The following is a 20,116-nucleotide window of genomic DNA, read 5'->3' on the forward strand; positions in this document are numbered from 1 at the left end:
GTTAAAATTTTTAGCAATAACACCTCTATTACAGCCTCATTTTTGTTAAAAATAACCATTCGAATGTTGTAAGAGGTTTATAAATGATTAGGACTTAAAAAAGAGTACCCATTTAGTATACGTGTTTAAAAACTGAAAATTATTGTTTGAAAACATTTGTGAAAATATATATGTGGTTAACCAATTTTGCTTGGGTTGGGCCTGCCTATCTCATAGACCCAGTTGGTAAAAGCTTGGGTGGTGATGGTTGTTGTGAAGTGTAATAAGAAAAAGACAAATTGAAGGGGAAATCAATCAGTCTGAGTGTGAAGTAGGAAAATGCTGGGTCGCTTCGCCGCCGCAAAGCGTGTCCTTGAGATCCGTGAGCTTCTCACCCGTCGTCACACATCGTCACCGTTGAGATCCTTCTCCACTGCCCTTAACTACGTGAGTCAATCTCAATCTCAATCTCTTCTTTCATTATTTTTCTCATCTAAAAATTTCATTGAATTCATGAGCAGCACCTTGATTCGCCGGATAACAATCCTGACCTTCCCTGGGAGTTCACATCTGCTAACAAACACAAGGTATTTCTATTTCTTAACTCAGATCCCTTTTTAATGAATGACGATCATTTCTACATTATGCCTACTTTTTCTTCAATTTTTCATTTTTCATTCCCACTCCCACTCCCACTCCAACATATTTCCCAAATACTCTGTTGTCCATAAAGTTTACATTTGCATTTTTCGTCCTTAATGTTTCAAATTAGCATTTTTAGTACCTATGTTTAGTAGATTAAGATGCTAATCTGGTGTTTCTTCAAATGAGTTTTAACTCAAATGGCACCTCCTCCCACTCCCACTGTAAGAATAGACTGAAGGGTAAAGTCATGGGTCCAACCCAGCTAGTGCTCGTGACTTATCACTCGATAAAAACATGAATTTGGTGTTTCACCTGTAGCCTGCTTTTGCTTGAATTCTATAGCTCATAGTTTAATTAAGCAGAGATGAAAAATTAATTTGTTGGGAGATATCATTGAACACAAATCTTTCTTCTTCCTCTTTATTTATTTTTCATTTGGCTTGTTTTTGAGATATATATATATTATGTTAATTAGTTTGGAATTTTAATTAATAACCCAACCCAAGATGTGGGTATTGGCAATCCTTAATCGGCAACAGTGTTTCTCGTGAAGTTCTATTCTAAGAGATTTTTATTTTTAATAAGTCATAATATTTATTCAAAAGGAATCAACATTTCCATAGGAAGTATACTAGCTGAGGGTTATACAGGAGATCTAAGATGATAATGAACAATAACAGTTGAAATCTAAGAGATGCCCATCAGGTGTTAGTCTCTCCCCTAGACTCCCACATTGTCTTTATGAATTGGTTATTTAGAGTTGAAATCATGCATGCATGCCCATTATCCAACCCCCTTGAAAGCTTAGCCTAAGTGACAAGGACTGATTGCACTAGGCCTTCTCTCTGATTTGGGTATTCCTTTGGAGCCAACCTTCTTCTTTGGTAGAGGGATCTAGCAATAGAAGTTTGTATTGCTTTTGAGTTAATTTCATGTTTTAAAGTTCTTTACTTACAATGACCATGAATACTCTAATAAGCTATAAGTAGTAATTGTAAACTCCAATACAACTATATGCAATGATGCACGGATATGGTGAAATTGCCAAAATACCTGTGTCCGACACGGTTATGGATTGGATACAACTACAAATGTATTGGATATGCAAAAAAAAAGTATTTTTTTTGGTTACCGGTACGGCCAGGACACAGTCAGGATACTGTCTGGGTACGTCTCAGGCATGGGAGAGGAAGGAAAAAAAATAAATTGACACCTGGCAAGCTCCCACCGTAGATCTGTTGTCCTTGCTGCTTGCCACTATGTTGCCGGTTGGCGGTCGCTGTCTCGTTGCCAATCACACTCTCTACATCTTCTTCTTCTTCTTCTTCTTGTCCTTATGTTGCCCTACTCTCCTTCTTAGTCTTCCTTTTCTTCTTTCTTCTTCTCTGTTTTTTTTCTTATTTTGTTCACAAGATTTTTTGGTCTTTTGGACTTAGTTTTCTAGTTTTGTCCCCTTATCCCACGTGAGAGTAATAAATGACGGACAGTAAATTCAAACAATTGTCTTTTACAGCTTGATTCCACCCATCTTAATTTTTTTTCTTCTTCAATGTTTAGGTAGGCACATTTACATAGGAACATATTAGTATTATTGTTATTATTGGTTAACGACTCTTAAGTCTTAATGTTAGTTGCAACTTGTCATTTTTATTTTCTTTTGAAATGAAGTTGCTGTGACTTATATAAGTCCCGAACTTTTTATTGCCTCATGCCTTGGGTGATACAAATCCTTGGTGCCTCAAGTTCGCCTTTTGCCTTTGACTACCTTGGTCTAGAGTAATTTTCCTTACCCCCTTTCCTAAAAGAAATTTCTTTTAATTAATTTCTTCTGTTTCAAGATTTGTGAACTAGTCTCTATGCTTGGCAGTTGGGGTTTAATGCTAAACAATTTGTCTGTTGGCATTCTTATTCCTCATCTATGTTGACACAGTAAATAATAATTGGTAAAGGGGGATGGAATACTAAATTTTGTAGAAGGGCCCATGTGTGTGGTCTATGGCATGGTATTAATGATGGATGGGAGAGCTTCTCCAAACATGTGGCCCTAGTGGTGGGTGATGACTCTCATATTCTTTTTTGGCATGATAGGTGGGTTGGGGATAACTCACTTAAAATGCTCTACCTCAGTTGTATGTGTGTTCAAATGACAAGGAAGCTTGCATTTCTGATGTTCTATACTATCAGGAGGGTGGAAATGATAGAATTTGGAATTTGAGAGGGAATTAGAAGCTGCCTTTTCTTTCCTTGATTTCATTCAATCTTGGTTTCGTAGGTGTGTTGAGTGTGATAGTTCCCATTGGTGCCTTAATCGGAATGGTGAGTTTGATATTCGGTCCTATTACAATAAGATTTGGGGTTCTTCTATCTCCAGTTTTCCTTGGAAGGGTATTTCGAAAGTTAAGGTCTCTAAAAGGGTGGCATTTTTTTTTTTTTTTTTTGTGGATAGCAATTCATGGGCGGATCCTTACCTTGGATAATCTTATGCTTAGGGGTCTCTCTTTGGCAAATCGGTGTTGTATGTGCTGCTCTAACAAGGAATCTGTAGATCGTCTCCTCCTCCATTGTCCTGTAGCTCACTCGTTGTGGGTGCATATGCTTTAGGTCTTCAGGATCCAATGGGTCATGCTAGGTTCTATGGAAAGTTTGGTGTTTTGTTGGAGCTACTGGCTAGGGAAATTTAATTCGGACATATGGAATATGGTTCCTAGCTATTTGATGTGGATTTTTTGGATGGAAAGAAACTGGCACTCTTTTGAGGCTACTGGGAAATCGCTGGTTCGGTTATAAGTTCTATGCCAAAAAACTCTTTTTGATTGGTCTAGGGGCTGGGGTTCCTCGAATTGTTTTTCTATCATCGAGTTTCTTTCTTCTCATAGAATTGGCCCCTTAAGTTTTTATCTTTGTTGTTGTTTGTTGCTTTTTCTTGTGTTCACCATCATGAAAAACTCGTATTTGCTTTCTTCATTTATTCATCTTGATTAATATTATTCTTATTACCTAAAAAAAAAAAAAAACATAATAATTGATAAAAAAACAAAGGATTGAAATGCTGCAATTTATATATGATGTTATGAAGACCTTTTAAATATCTTGGATTTGATATGGGGATGCTATATAGCTTTTCAAAACCTAAACCTATCTAACCATAGCCATTGATGATGTTGTTTTGTATATCTAAGGTTTTTTTAAAATAATTTTTTAAACCTTGCTTTAACAATTTTAACTTATGCTTTTTCCAGGTCAAGGAAATATTATCCCACTATCCATCAAATTATAAGCAATCTGCAGTGATTCCTCTGCTAGATCTTGCACAGCAGCAGCATGGAGGGTGGCTCCCTGTTTCAGCTATGAATGCAGTATGTTGGCATGCCTCATTTAAAAAGATCTTGATTTGTATTTGTTTATACATACAAATATGTTTAGACCTGAGCCAGATCTGCATTTGTTTAGAAATTTAATGATACGATTTCAAGAATAAAATCTATTATTTGGTGTGATATATTAACCTATACTAAATAAAAGTCTTAATTTGCATGCAAGCCTGCATTTGATAATGAAATTTTCATCACATGTAAATCAAATTTAGTGTGATTACATGACTGATCCATCTTAATCTTACTTCAGAGAATGTCCATCTTAATCATCATAGCATTCATTCATGTATTTTTCAGTAACTTATCTACTATTTTAATTTTACTGTTAGCCCTGCCCATAGGCTAGTTTCTGGGCCTATGCAAGCTAAGTCAAAGCTCAATTCTTGGAACTCTTCCGAAGGGAGGCAGTGCCCACTAAAATCTAAAACATCTCCTTCTCTTTTAATATTTTGACATAATATCATATTACTACATGTCTTTGAAGTATATACCACAGTGTGAATGCTTGTGTGTAACATTACACTATATAGTTGAATGTGATACCCTACTTGACATTCATTCAAGATATCTAGCGCACCCTTTACTATAACACTGGTAGGCTTTTGTTTATTCTTTTTTACCAAGTCAATACTAAGGTACTAGATCTGTGTAGCTAGAAAATAAGGCATAATATTCATACAACTAACATAGTATTCAGTCATCAGAATATTCATATTTGGGTGATTACCCCCCATTGCTTGATGTGGTGCATTTGGAGGAAAAGGAGTAGCAGGAGTTTTGAAGACACTAAAATTTCTATGCCTAGTCTCAAGTTATTCCTTTTTAGAACCTTATTGGATTGTTTGTCCATGAGGAACCTTTCTTTATTTTCTATTGTTGATTTATTAGATTTACGTGCCTTTTTTATCTGATTGTTGACCCCAATATATTCCCTGTATACTTGGGTGACTCGTTTTTATGATTTATACAATTTTATTGCTTATAAAAAAACAAAGGTTCTCAGACTATTGATTTCATTGATATCTAAAGGTGGAAAGATGGCTTGTGTTCAACCACTTTCCACTATTCATTTGTAGTGTGATGGAGAAAATAAGAAAACCGAAAAATTGTGCTCTCTTGCACTCTCTTCTGTAAGCCTGGAAACTAATTCAAGTCAAAGTGCTATATTTTCACCTCTGTTGGTGGAACCTTCAATGCATATTGAGCAATTGACATACTAACATATCCCAACTACTTCCCTTCATCCTCTTTTGTTATTATATCATCATTGTTGTTGTTACTACTGTTAATTTCAAGAGCTGTCTTGCACACATTATAAGTTTCTCTCTCTCTCTCTCTCTTATTTATTTATCATTTTTGCAAAAGTGTAGATTCCAATCTGGTGCCTTCTGTTTCTGTCCATTCTCTGTCACCACCAAACCATAAAATAACTTAACTAAATTGTGTTTTTTTGTGCCGCACTTCTAATTGTTAGATGTTGGTTGGAGGTAGTGGATGGTGTTGATGAGTGGGGCTGGGCTTTTGCAAAATGAATATTTTTCCTTAAAAATGTTGAAGAAGATCGCAAAGATATTCCTTTTGTAATAGAATCCCAGCTTTTCAGCGTCACATATAGAGTCCTCTTAATAAAAAAGCAAAGATGGTCCTCTGCAATGGGTTCTCCAGTGCAGTGTTGAAACGCATTATTTTTATTTGTGAAAAAGTTAAGAGATGAAAGATTAAACAAAAAGGTGTCTTTCAACCTTTGACCTAAAGCTTCAAATGGGTGTGAAAGCCAAGAGAAAGCTTGATTAGGTAGAGAGAGAGAAGAGAGTGAGAAAGTGATGGTAGTACAAGATTTTTTCCTTCCTTAGATAAGATGAAAACCAACAGTGTAAAGATGTACAACTTTTAGTGTTACACCCAGTGTCAGTTGATCCTGTTTATATATGAATTCTTAATCTGTGTGCCTGATCAGATTAATGTACCAAGTTGAATTTTGTTCTAATTTCTGTGAAATTTTTTGTTATGTTTTCTAATATGAAGTACCTGAATGTGATATGAAGGCTGCATTCATGCTTTGTTGATAATTAATTATGGCATATAACCGGAAAAGGAGACTATGAATAGGATTTTGGCATGATGTTACGGAAAAATATGAGGAATTGTACTTTTCAAAACTGAGACAGTGCTTGTAGCTCCAAACAAATTATTTCCATCAGGCAAACAATTTCTTCAAAATGATATCTATATATATATGTATATATGTTTTTTTTATTTTTGGGAGAAATGGTGGCATCTTCAATGAAAACTTTGACAGTTAGACACTCAACATCTTCACCAGCCAAAAAGAAGAGTTTAAGAAGAAATTCCAGAAACAAAACAAGATTAAAGTAAAGAAAAAGATATAGGATTGAATTTGGAACAATCAAGTATCAATTTGATTGGATGACTGCAATGAGTGGTCTTTTTATTCCCTCTTTTTGGGAATTTTTATATTTGTGTTCTTTTTCTTAATGGTTTGTTTCCATTTGTACACATCCTTTGTACCATAGGAATAGTTTGTATGCTTCTCTTCTTCTATTAATAAAGTTCTTTTACCTATCCGCAAAAAAAAAAAAAAAAAAGTTAAAGAAATATTTGAATTTCATAAAGTAGGTAAGAAAAGCTGCCAACAATGACTTAAAAGAGGTTATTTATAATAGTCTTAGTAACCCTGAAATCATGACTCTTTATCTTACATAAAAAAATTAATCCTTTTTTTTTTTTTTTTTTTTTTTGGATAAGTAATAGAAGTTTTATTGATAAAAAAAATGTATTTCATGTTCACCAAATTAAAAATAAAATAAAATACACACATACACACAAATCCTAAGCATCCAACTTAATAAAAAGTCACGTGCTAGTCACATAACCTTTTAATATAGTAAAGGCATAATAATTAACAAAATATAATTCATAAAACATAACATAGAGAAATGAAAGATGAGTTTTATAATAGCTATAGGCTAGACAAAATGGATTAGCATCACTGAGGCTCCTGCAGCACTGGTTCTCTAAGACCTACCATGTGATTTTTTGTTTGTTCCTTTGTGTTCATCATTGTGAATTCAAAGTTTTTATTTTTCTCTGATTAATAAAATATTAAAATTGAACTACTTACCTATCAAAAAAAGTATTTTTGATAAGATGAGAATTGCAAAAGGTTTTGTACTAAATAAAAAGTTCCTTCCTTCCCCCCCCCCCCCCCCCCCGGTGCGGGCGTGCGCGGGTATCTCTCTCTCCCCATATATTTAAACATATATGTCTAGATAGATAATTATTGTTGATATGCTTGATGCCTCTAATGCCTATATATGTATATATGTATGAATGCATGCATGCATATGTATAATCACACGTTTAGGTTTGATATGAGTTAAGATTTAAGTTGCAATTTACTAGGATTTGGAATTTCTGGTTCACAAGTAACTGGATTGTGTGGATTTTGTTGATTGGTGCTGCATGTGTCAACATTGTGGGGAGACTGTGGACCATTTGTTGATCCATTGTGAGAAGGCTCAACAGTTATGGTGTTTCATCCTTTGATCTTTTGGGGTTTCATGGGTCTTACCAAGAACGGTGTTCGATCTTATGTTTGGATGGAGGAATTGGTTGGGGAAACACTCGTCAAACATTTCGAATTTAGTACCTTTGTGTTTATTGTGGTGCATTTGGAGGGAATGTAATCGCCTCATGTTTGAGGATGTGGACAGTTTTGATGATCGGTTGCTTGCTTCTTTTATTGGTTATTGGTTTGATTGTTCTTGGGCTTGGGGACTCACTTCTTGTGACTCCATCCCGTTGTTCATTAGCTCTTATTTTTTGTAATTAGTTTTCTGTTTCCAGTTTTTTCTTTCCCCTTTGTGTATTTATCTACTACTTTGTGCTTTTCATGCATACTGTAGTTTTTTTAATATAATTTTTCTTACCTAGAAAAAAAAAAAAAAAAAAAAACCCATCCAGTAAGCTGCACTATAGAATATCAAGACTGCAAAATGTGTGATCCTTAGAATATAAGAAATTCTATGAGCCATATGTGTGCTCTTTGTTGGCACACGATGCTCACATGTCTTGGAAAATGGAGTATGTACTCATGGAATGCCAAGTTAGAGATTTTAATGATTGGGATTGTAATCAGTAGTTTTGTTGTATGCTTTTCTGTACTCAAGCATCCCAAGAAGAGAGGGCCCTTATCATATGAGGTAGAGGTTGAATGGAAATGGTAGGTTTGATGTATGTTCATATAATGTGACATTGAGATGCTTGAGAGATGCACATTTCCCTTGGAAAAGCATTTGGTATGCTAAGGCTCCGAAAAGGGCTTCATTCTTTTTGTGGATAGCAGCCTAGGGAAGGATTTTGACATGTGATAATCTAATGAAGCGAGGAATCACTATAATAGCTTGGTTGTTGCATGTGTAGGAGTAGTGATGAGACTATGGATCATTTTTCCTTGTATTGTGACATTGCTTATGCATTATGGGCCCTTGTCTTCTCAGTGGTTGGGATTCAATGGGCTAATGATGAGGATTGTTGTTGATCTTCTATTTGGGTGAAGGAATTGGTTTTGAAGGAAAATCTTCTTTTGTTTGGAATTTAATCCCATTATGCCTGTTGTGGACATGGTGGAGAGAGGAATCATCATACTTTTGAAGATGAGGAAGCTCAGTTGGTTCATAAGAAGTTGGTTTTCATTGGGTTGTTGTTTGAATAGTCTTGTATTTATTCATTCTATTGTAGATTCCTTTGATTTTCTCTCCGTTCTGGTTGTAATTCTCAATTTTTGTATTCTTTAGGCTGTTTTATGTACTCATACTAATATACTATGTATATATGTCATGAATATACATTAAAAAAAAAGTATTTGTTTTTTTTTTTGATAGGTAAGAAAAATATATTCAAAAAATTGCTAGATGCCAAAAAAACACCAGCAAAACAAAAGTACAAAAATGAAAAGAAACAAAAAGAAAAACAAAAAAGCATTAATTACAGAGAAAAAGAGAGCTAAGGAAAAAAGGAATAGAGTCACTAAAAGTGAGTCCCCAAGCCCTAGCCCAATCAAAAAGAGAACCAGCGAAGAGAGCAAGCAGCTGGTCTTCAGATCTATCCAGGTCCTCAAACGTCCGCCGATTGCGTTCCCTCCAAATGCACCACATCAAACATAACGGAACTAGATTCCAAATGTTAGATGAATGCTTCCCCAACCAATTCCACCAACTAAACAGACAATCTTGCACCGTACGCGAGGGAACCCAAGAAATCCCAAAAGTCCTAAAGACAAAACACCATAGCCGATAAGCCTTTCCATAATGTAACAACAAATGATCCACTGTCTCACCGCAACGACGACACATAATGCACCAGTCAACAAAATCAAAGCCCCTTAGACTTAAGATATCTCCTGTGAGGATCCTATTCCAAGCGGCTGTCCAAACAAAGAAAGAGACACGCCGAGGAGCCTTTACCTTCCAAATACCTTTCCAAGGAAAAGCAATGGAAGAAGAGACATGTAACTTATGATAATATGAGCGGATAGTGAAATCTCCATTTTTTGTCAAGATCCATCTCAAACGATCACCATCAATCACAGAAGGAACATAGGAAGCCAAGAATCGAAAGAAATCATCCACCACATCTGCCTCCCAATCATTAGGATTCCGAATGAAACGAACATCCCAAGTTCTCCTATCCCCTGCTCCTTGACATATCAGAGATGATTCTACGGATGCCTCTTTGTTTGTAGCAAAATTGTACAAGGTTGGAAAAGCCGAAAGGAGAGGGAGATCTCCGCACCACCTGTCTGACCAAAATTTCACTCTATCCCCCACCCCCACCTTATACTAGACATATTTGTTAAAAACTTCCCAACCCATCCGGATACTTCTCCACAAACCACACCGATGAACACCCCTTCCCAACTTAGAGGTCCACCCCGCCCATTCTTCCCCAAATTTCAAAGCTACCACCCTCCTCCAAAGCCTATTCTCCTCAATCCCAAAACGCCAAAGCCACTTTCCCAGTAAGGCTTTATTGAAAGTGGTTAGTTTCCTAATACCCAAACCACCGTTAGCAATAGGCAAACAAACCTTATCCCAACTCAATAAATGAGTCTTAGAATCACCCCACAGGAAGTCCCTTTGAAGCTTCTCAATTTTGTTGGCCACATGTGTAGGAATGGTGAAAAAAGATAAGAAATAGGTGGGAAGACTAGAAAGCGTACTTTTAAGCAGTGTCAACCTACCACCTTTAGATAAATACAACTTCTTCCACCCTGCCAACTTCCTTTTAATTTTCTCCAAAATAGGGTTCCAAATAGAAGGGGATTTATGGGACGCTCCCAACGGCATACCAAGATACGTCATTGGCAAGGCCCCAATCCTGCAACCCAAAAACTCTGCCAAAGCCTGCATATTATTGACCTCCCCTATAGGAACAATCTCACTTTTAGCTACGTTAACCTTCAAACCAGTCACAGCCTGAAAACCAAGAAGCAGCAGCCGAACATGAAGGATTTGCTCCACCTCTGCATCGCAAAACAAAATAGTATCATCCGCAAACAGTAAGTGGGAAATGCATTCCCCTCTACCCCTCCTACCATCCGCCTTAAAACCACTAAGTAAACCTGCCCCCTCCATTCTCTTCACCATCCTACTAAACACCTCCATCACAACTAAAAATAACAAGGGAGACAGCGGATCACCTTGTCTCAATCCTCTAGAACTGCCAAAGAAATCAGCTGGAGACCCATTAACCAAAACAGAGAACTGCACTGTCGAGATACAAGTACGAATCCAGCTACACCATTTCTCCCCAAAGCCCATTTTCTTCAACAACTTTAGAAGCGCCTCCCAATTCACATTATCATAAGCTTTCTCAATATCTAACTTACAAATCACCCCCGGAATCTTACTCTTCAATCTGCTATCAACACACTCATTGGCAATGAGAACTGAATCGAGGATTTGCCTACCTCCCACAAAACTATTTTGAGATTCAGATATCAATTGATCTAACACCATTTTCAATCTATTAGCCAAGACCTTGGCCAAAATTTTCTATAAACTCCCCACCAAACTAATAGGTCTGAAATCACGAATGTTGTAGGCACCATTTTTCTTAGGAATCAAAGCTATAAAAGTAGCATTAAGAGATTTCTCAAACTTACAATGCTGATAGAACTCTTCAAAGACTGCCAAAACATCTCTTTCTACTACCCTCCAGCAATGATGGAAAAAAGTCATAGAAAAACCATTTGGACCTGGGGCTTTATCCCCTTCCATATCTCTAATCACTGAAAGAATCTCATCTTTCTCAAACCTCCTCTCCAACCAAACTCTCTCTGACTCCCCTATTTGGTCAAACTCCAGACCTTCCATAAAAGGTCTCCACTCCTCAAACTCTTGATAAAGGGTTTTATAGAATTGAACTACCTGAGCAGCAACTTCTGCTCCATCCTCATAGATCACCCCGTCCACTTCTAAGAAACTTAGGTGGTTAGACCTTCTATGAGAATTAGCCATCTTATGAAAAAACTTAGTATTATTATCTCCCTCCTTAATGCACAACATCCTCGATTTTTGTCTCCACGAAATCTCCTCTAGAGAAAGAAGCTGTTCAACTTGCGACCTCGCTTCATTTCTCTCAACTCTCTCCGTCTCAGTGAGACCAAGAACCCCTTCCTTAGCGTCTAAAACCTCTAAAGCCCCCAATAATTCTTTCTTCCTACGCCCAACATTGCCAAACTCTTGACGATTCCACTAAATAATGTCTTCTTTCAACGCTTTCAATTTTCTAGCAAACACAAAACTAGGTGTGCCCGAAAAAGAATGGCGATTCCACCAAGAGTATTTGTTATGAATACAAGGTCAAATAAATTTTGTTTGGTGGTTGTCTACACCCTTTAACAAACTGTTGGCAAACTGTTGTTAAAGTTAGTTTTCTTTATATTTCTTTTGAAAGTAAAATAGTTCATTCCTGCTTTAGAAGTCCCTCATTTTTGCATTATCTCATGTCCAAAAGTTCTTCAATTGAAATTTTCTTATGTTTTTGCACAGAAAATTGGTATGTTTTTCTATTGCTTTTAATATATATTTCCATCATCTTGCTCCAATAAAAGACTCATTATTGCACAAAGAAAATTCTGAGTAAACTTAATGTGACTGAACAGAATGTTTTAATCCTTTGGGAATGTTGGAGGATATGTAAATATTGAAAGACTCATTATTGCACAAAGAAAATTTTGAGCAAACTTAGGGTCTATTAGGGATTTGCTTATTTGGCTGAAATTGAAAACTTTTTGCTAAAAATACTGTAGATAAAGGTAAAAATTAGCTGAAATAGTACAGTGGGACTATAAATAGTACCAAAAGGTGTAGTGAAGCCCATGAATAGTAGCAAAAATAAGCTGAATAGTAAATAAGCTGGTTTTTTAATTTTTGCCAAACACACACTTACTACCTGTTTGGATTCAGATTATAACATCTGCGTTTGCGCTTTTTTTTTTTTTTTTTTTTTTTTTTGAGAAGCATGTTCTATGGTTGTGGTGCTTTTCTAGTGGGTCCTGTGCACTTTTCATAGGGCCCACAATTTTTTTTTTTAAACAAAACTTTCATTAAAAATGGGTCCTATGACACTGTTCACACATTTAAAAATTATTTTACTATAGTGTTTTCTGTTTTTAGTAAAATAAGCGATATCCAAACATACCCTTATTGTGACTAGACAGAATCTTTTAATCCTTTGGGAGTGTTGGAGGATATGTAAATATTGATGTAATGATATTGTATTTGAATGCATCAGGTAGCTAAGGTTATAGAGGTTGCTCCTATCCGTGTATATGAGGTTGCAACATTTTATTCTATGTTCAATCGAACAAAGGTGAGAAATATTTCTTTATTAAGATCTTAATACTTCTGCTTGGTACCAAGTACATTTATGGAAGTTGCAGTTTACCTGCATGGACTTCTTTACTGGTTTTGCAGGTGGGCAAGTACCACCTGTTGGTTTGTGGCACTACACCTTGTATGATACGTGGTTCTCGAGAAATTGAAGATGCTTTGCTGAAACACCTAGGAGTGAAGCGCAATGGTAAGTTTTATGCAAAATATCTGCTTTAATTTCTCACCCCACATTTGACAAAATCTCTTGAATGTTCTTGAAATTAAAATGCATTTGAAGAATAAGCTTCTAATATTTGTTGTGTGCAGAAGTAACTAAAGATGGTCTGTTCTCTGTTGGAGAAATGGAATGCATGGTGAGTCTTTTTTTCAACTTTTTACTGATCCCAGCTCACAGCTTTTGAGCAGGCCAGCATGCTTTTACCCTAGTTATGTTTACTTAATTCTAGAATTAATAGGACATTTATTGGAAGGAAATTGGTGATGCCATAAAATTTTGATAAATGCTATGTGCACTACATTTTCACAATACTTTCATAACAAATCTTAAGTGTTTGGTTATTACTGGTTATTACAAATGCGCAAAAATGTAATTTCAATAGTGGATTTAAATTAGAACCGATATAAACTTTTTTTGTGTGGAAATTGAACCAATATAAACTTACCACATAGAATTTGTTATGAAAGTATTGTGAAAATATTGTAGACATAGCACTTCTCTAAAAGTTTTAAGTTTTTTTAAAACAGATTTTTATTGACAATTTGTGATGAGTTGCTATCTTCAGGTCCAATTTTTAATGGTTAAAAAAACTCAATAACAGGCGAATTATAAGTGGATAATGGTTCTTACCCCAATTTCCCCATTAAACGAGTTGCTCTTTGACCTCAATATCATGGTATACAGAGAAATTATTTATCACCATTCACCAACTATGGTTGTAAATTGAATCATGAGTTCCTAGCTTTTATGAAATATATTTTTGCTGTTGACTTCAATAGAAAAATGATTTCAAAAGACTAATCTTCAAATACAAAGCATGGTGTGCTCTTCAGAATTTGCAATTGTAATTGGATGAGTTAATGTTTTTCGTCATATTTATTTATTTAGTTTTTGAATAAAATTATATATATACCACACACAAAGTATGGTGTGCCATAAATCGTTGCTTCTCTGCAGGGATGTTGTGTGAATGCTCCCATGATTACAGTGGCTGATTACTCTAATGGATCTGAAGGATATACTTACAACTACTATGTGAGTCCATGATCATCCTATGAATTTTCTAAATCATTATGACATCATGATCAAATGGTTGAGAACATTTAGAATTTATTTGAGTATTTTATGTTAATTTCAGGAAGATGTTACTCCCAAGCGAGTTGTTGAGATAGTTGAATTGTTAAGAAGAGGGGAGAAGCTACCGGTAAGGCTCTGGGCATGAATACTTGGGTTCTTTTTCCATTCCTCATAATTTTGAGTTCTCGTTGGCTTAGTGTTGTTACTACATACTATAATTTCCTTTCTTATATTTCAGCCTGGTACACAAAATCCAAAACGTACAAAGTGCGGACCAGAAGGAGGGAATACTACTTTGTTGAGTGATCCCAAGCCGCCTCCATGCCGAGATCTTGATGCCTGCTAAAGTTTTGGTATTTGTTGTCTCAAATAATGTAAAGCCTGGATATTGTCAGGCTTCCATGAGTCATTGGCTCTTGTTGAATCTGTATGATTCTCAACCATTTTTAGAATTTCCTGTGCCAGTATGAATCTGGTATATGACTTGGTAAATTTCCTGTGCCATACAAATCCTTTTGAGTCATGACTTGGTAAATTTACATTCTAGCAGATGAGTGTAAATTGATGTTTTCTACGTGGTTGAACAATTGCCATTATAGTTAAACACTAAGGCCCTGTTTGTTATGCAAACTCAAACAACAATTTTTAGTGTTTAAACACTGAAAACTATAAGCCCCAAAAAGAAAACTGTGTTTGGTAGGAGTTTTTTTATCAATAGTGTTTGAGATACCGTTCTTAATTTAGGGTGTTTAAAACTGTATTTTGAAAACTCACCATACCAGTTTTTAATTTTCAAGTAACGTTATTAAGCCGTTTTTTTGTAAATAAGTTGAAAATCATGGGACCCATTGAAAAGACTGAGCTCTTTCTTTTTTCTCCCACAGGCCTACCACTTTGTCCTTCTCTCTTATTTTTTTCCTTTCTTTTTCTCTCTCCTTCAATAAAACAACATTTTTTTCATTACTTAAAAAAAAAAACACATACTATCTAAACATATAATTATGTTTTTTCATATTTTACAACATATTATTTGAAATATGGTACCAAATATATTTTTTGCATTATGAGTACTTTAAGAGCATCTTCAGCAGTTTTTCTATATTTTTGTATTGTTTGGACAGTGAATAGTGATATTTACTTTTTATCTACTTACTTTTTCAAATACATATTTCAACAGATTCTCTATCTAATTTAAATATTATTTATTCATTTTTCAACATGTATCCTCATACCCCCATACCCGCTCCTTTCTTTGCTAATTTTTAATTCTGTTTTATTCTTTTGCTAATGTACTATGCTCATCAGACTTGATGAGCTACTGTTCATGAGTAAAAAAAAAAAAAATTGTGATTTAGAGAATCCACTAGAGACCATATTTTTGGTTTCATTCTCTATTATAGAGATTATTTTGCTTTTACCTAAGCTATTGGAGATGCTTTAAGCATGCATTTTCACTACGTTTTTTAAATTATAGTTTTCACATCATTTTTAAACTACAATACTTATGTATTACTACCAAACAGACCCTAAGATTCCCATCTCTTTTTTAAGGTTTGAGGATGACAAGATTTTTATGAATTTTAGATGATAGGCTTCAAAATTGGAACGTTTGCATATGATGTAGCTTAATAGGAGGCCCTTGTAGTTGATTCTATACTCATTTGCTGTAAGCTCAGGCGGGACTACCTGCTGAGTTTAAGCATATTAATAAGCGGAGGAAAAGAAACTTACAAGGATTCCCCTAGTAACGGCGAGCGAATCGGGAACAGCCCAGCTTGAGAATCAGGCGCCCTCACGGGCGTCTCCGAATTGTAGTCTGGAGAAGGTACAACTACAAATTTTACATACTGGTTTGAAAAGTATCAAACAGGTTTCAAAATTATAGTTTCCTCCTATAAGTAGATAGATAAGTATTCACCCAAAACAGGGTAGCCAAGAGCCTTATAGCTCTATTGATATTTTTTGGTATTTCTAACAAAAACATATTTGGTTTAGGGAGTTTTTATCACTCATCACTTGTCATTCACTTTTCGTGGGTCCCATATCAGGTAGTGTTATTTGGTTAAATTTTTGTTTTAAGTTTTCATAACTCAAAACTCAAAAAATTGAGTTAGAGTTATGAAAATTAAGAATAAGTTTTGGCTGTTTACAAGTGATTAAAAATGAGATATTGTGGTATTGTTGTAATCCTTTTCACCTATGTGGGACCTACTACAGCGTCTAGTCTCAATCACACTCCCTTTATGGTTCTTTTTTTTATTTTTTAATTTCCTTTTACTTTTTTTCTCGTCCTTCTTTTATTTCTTCTCTTTCTCAATCAGACCCATTGTAACTCTTCTCTATCTTTCTCTCTCTCTTCTCTCTTTCTTTCTCTTTCTTCTCTTCTCTTTTTTTCTTTCTTCACGTTCTTCTCTCGGCTTCTTTGTTCTTCTTCTTCTCCTCTCTCTCTCTCTCTCAATACTTCGTGGATAATAAAAAAGATCGACTTCAATAGTGATGGTGGAGGCCCAATAACGAGATTGGAGATCCAATTTAGGTTTGTGATTTACGTTTAGAGCAGGCTGAGATGTGCTTTTTGGGCTTGGAATTAGTTGTTTAGAGTTTGTGGGTTTTATGGGGTAATTTGTTGTGGTGTTAAAGGTAGTGGTGGTGTGAGTGGATCTATTATGCTGGATGGGTTTATATTTTTGTGATTTGTGCGGCGGTGGATGAAAAACGAAAGCAGTGATTTGGGTTTTTGAGGGTTGAGATTGGTGTGTTTGTGGGTTGTTGGTGGTGGTAAGAGTGGGGGACAGAGGTTTGTTGTGTCTTCTATCTTTTGAGGTTTGGGAAAAATCAAGGATGAGTAGAGGAGTAAGGAAAAAAAAAGGGAGGTTGAGAGCTTTGTGAGAAATTTGACATGTGGGCTCCACATGTTGGAGTTGAGTTTTTGTGAGGAAGTCTGAAGCCAGTTTTTAACCCAAACAAACTATAGGGTGAGTTATGTGAGAAATAGAGAATAACTATGAGATATGAGTTTAGACTTTTGAGTTATAAAAACTAAGTTATGAAAACTAAGTTTGAGAGATGCTTCAAACCAAACATGGCTTTAGGATTCAAATCTTCCCTCCATTGTAGGTTTGTAACTATCAAGAAAAAAAAGTTTTAATTACAAAAACTCCATTGAAGTCGAAGGTAATGAAGCTCCACTCTAAATTTAAGGGAAATTCAAGATAATTTATCCACACGTGGGACTTGTGTGTTGTGAGAGGTGGCCCTTATAAAATACTTTTTCCCTCCCATGAGGTTTAAAAGAAACCAACAGATTAGTTCACCTATTAATAAGAGCAAGTCTATAAATACTGAATTGTCCTTCCATTAATGAATAACCGAATAAGTATAGTAGTAGCGCATAGGAACCAATGTTATTAATTTTGTTCTGTCTGAAATGATTGGAATATCTCGTATTGGCATGCAGTCCAGTACCGTAATACCACCCGTTTCACCTCGGGTCAAATTCCGACCAGTTTGAGGCCGTTCCGGCCATTTCGACATATTCCAGTCAATTTCGGATGATAATAGATTTTGGCTTTAAAAAAAAAAAACCCTAAGATTGAATGAAACCCATCACTCTCTCACCATGTCGCCGGTCACTGTTTGCTTTAATGAACCCAAGCCTATCCTCCGCCTCCCCCGTTTCACGTTATTGGTCTTGCACTCTTTTATTTTATGTTCTCTTCTAGAGTCTAGTCTTATTATGTTCTTTTTAAGTTTGAACTTTTCATTTGTTTTGCTGTCCTAGCCCAGCACGTGATTAGCTTAGGAAATAAAAAATAAAAGTTGAACAAAAAGTCTAAAAAAGAGTCGGACTTTATTTGCTTTATTTCTTGTCAATAAATTTTTATTTTTATTTACTCCATTACCTAGGTACAATGGTACATGTTAATGTTTATTTATTCTAAAAAAATGTGTTATTATTATTGTTAACTTATTATTACTATTATTTTGGTTTGAGATCCATATATTAATTAAAATATGGACTAATAATCTTAAGCCTCTTAATAAATTATATAAATTTTGACTAATAATATATAAAGAAATATATGTATATAAAAATTAAAAAAAAATGGGGCAATCTCAAAATAGTTTACTGAAATAGGCCGGTATCGAAATATTTAGTTATAATGGACAAATCGGAACGATATTCATGACATTAGCAGAAACCATAATAAAGAAGATCCTCTTAAATCAGAAGCCAAAGTAGCAATGCTATGGACCAAAATAGCAATGCTACGGACAACAAAAGCAATGGATTTAGGATGCAAATATGTCATTTGAGAGGGAGATGCATTAAATGTCATTCTACCAATACAAAACATAATCTTTACTCATAAGTTGATTGAACACATTTTCAATGAAACTAAGCTCATTTTGAATTCTTTTTTCTCAGAATATTTTGTACCTAACATCTATGGGGTGGCGAATTTTGTGGCCCTTAATGTAGGTAGATGGGCTGTTTTGTGTAATCTTGAGGGAATGATTCCCATATCTTTCATTCCAAATTTTGCCCTGGGGAAGTAGAAAGAGAAGAGTTTGATTCCCTCCTTTTGTATTTTTTTTTCTTGTTCAATGAATTACTAAAGCTTAATTAGCCCAAAAACCCCAAAACAAAACAAAAAAGGAAGAGGCATTGAAAATTTCTCTCCCTTTTGCTTGTGTTATGGTTGGCCGAAGCGAAGTGCCATGTGATGGGTTATGAGTTTTTTAATGGTTGTAGAACTAGAACTCAAATAAATAACCATCCCATCACTTAAAAATGGGGAAAAAAGAAGTAGTCATTGCATTGGTTTTGATGTGAGAAGCCAAAGTTCTTATTTATAACTGTTTTTTTTAAACTTAATCACATAAAAATTATTCTAACTGTGTCACATCCTTGGCTTTTGAGTGTATTTTGTTGTGTGGATTTGTGTTAGAATCACATTCTTTTTTTCCTGTGTGTATGTGTTTGTTTGTTTCTTTAAAAACAAAACCGTCTCTTTATTTTAGGAAACATTACACTACTATTATCTTGTTTTGGAAATGTTAATTTGTGATTTGAAAATTTGTATTTTACATATCTTTTTTGTTTGCTTGAATGAAAATATTTCATCCAAAACAAGAGGAATACAACAAAATTCCATCCTCCATACAAACAAGTTGGAAGGATGGGGGGCCCAAATTTACATCTAAACAGACAACAAAATCATTTACCAATGCCAATGGGCTAAGTCCTGGGCCAATGAGTTTGCCCCTTTGAAGACCTAAGAGAAGAAGCAAGACTCAATGGAACAAGAAAAATTCAAGACATTGGAATGTGTCTATGTAGACCTTGGAATCACTTTCTACAAAAATTTTGCTTACGCCTTGCTGTCGTGCTAGCTGGATTGACCATTTGATGACCTCTGCTTTAGCTTGGATGGGGCTATGGTGTTTAATTTTTTTTTTTTTTTTGCAAATTCAAATGCCATAGACCCTCTCTAATCTCTGGCAACTGAGGCTAGCATTGAGTGGTTTTTGGATACTGCTGCGTCACAATTAATTTTGATTGAGTTTTTCGGGGTGGGTTGTCCCATTGGTGGGTCCCTCTTCAAGGTAATTGAGAGTTGGATCTTAGCTCTCTAATGGCTTTGCACTTGGAAGACTAGGAATTTGTCTCTTTGAATTTCTGGCATGGATGAGATTATCCCATCATGAATAGCTTGGTTATGCTTTTGAATTTCTGGCAGGGATGGGATTATCCCATCATGAACAGTTTGGTTATGCTTTCTCCAAATAAAATTCATGGCCAATGCCATAAAAAGGATGAAATCATCTTCATGTTCAAGTTGACATACAAAAGCAACTGGAAGGTTCAAAAAATTGTTGATGATGTCTTTGATTGAGTC

The 20,116-nt window shown here is 35.3% G+C and overlaps 1 protein-coding gene across 1 annotated transcript; it reads left to right on the top strand.

Moving 5' to 3' along the window:
- The first annotated feature begins 215 nt into the window (after positions 1-215).
- On the top strand, positions 216-14,879 carry LOC115981931 (NADH dehydrogenase [ubiquinone] flavoprotein 2, mitochondrial). The gene is made up of 9 exons (XM_031104370.1): positions 216-426; positions 501-566; positions 3,864-3,980; positions 12,819-12,896; positions 13,001-13,106; positions 13,226-13,272; positions 14,094-14,171; positions 14,275-14,340; positions 14,452-14,879. The coding sequence occupies exons 1-9, from the start codon at positions 319-321 to the stop codon at positions 14,557-14,559; spliced, it is 774 nt and encodes a 257-aa protein (XP_030960230.1). The 5' UTR covers positions 216-318; the 3' UTR covers positions 14,560-14,879.
- Positions 14,880-20,116: the final 5,237 nt, after the last annotated feature.

The sequence above is a fragment of the Quercus lobata genome, chromosome 3 (assembly GCF_001633185.2).
Source record: "Quercus lobata isolate SW786 chromosome 3, ValleyOak3.0 Primary Assembly, whole genome shotgun sequence".
Lineage (NCBI taxonomy): Eukaryota > Viridiplantae > Streptophyta > Magnoliopsida > Fagales > Fagaceae > Quercus > Quercus lobata.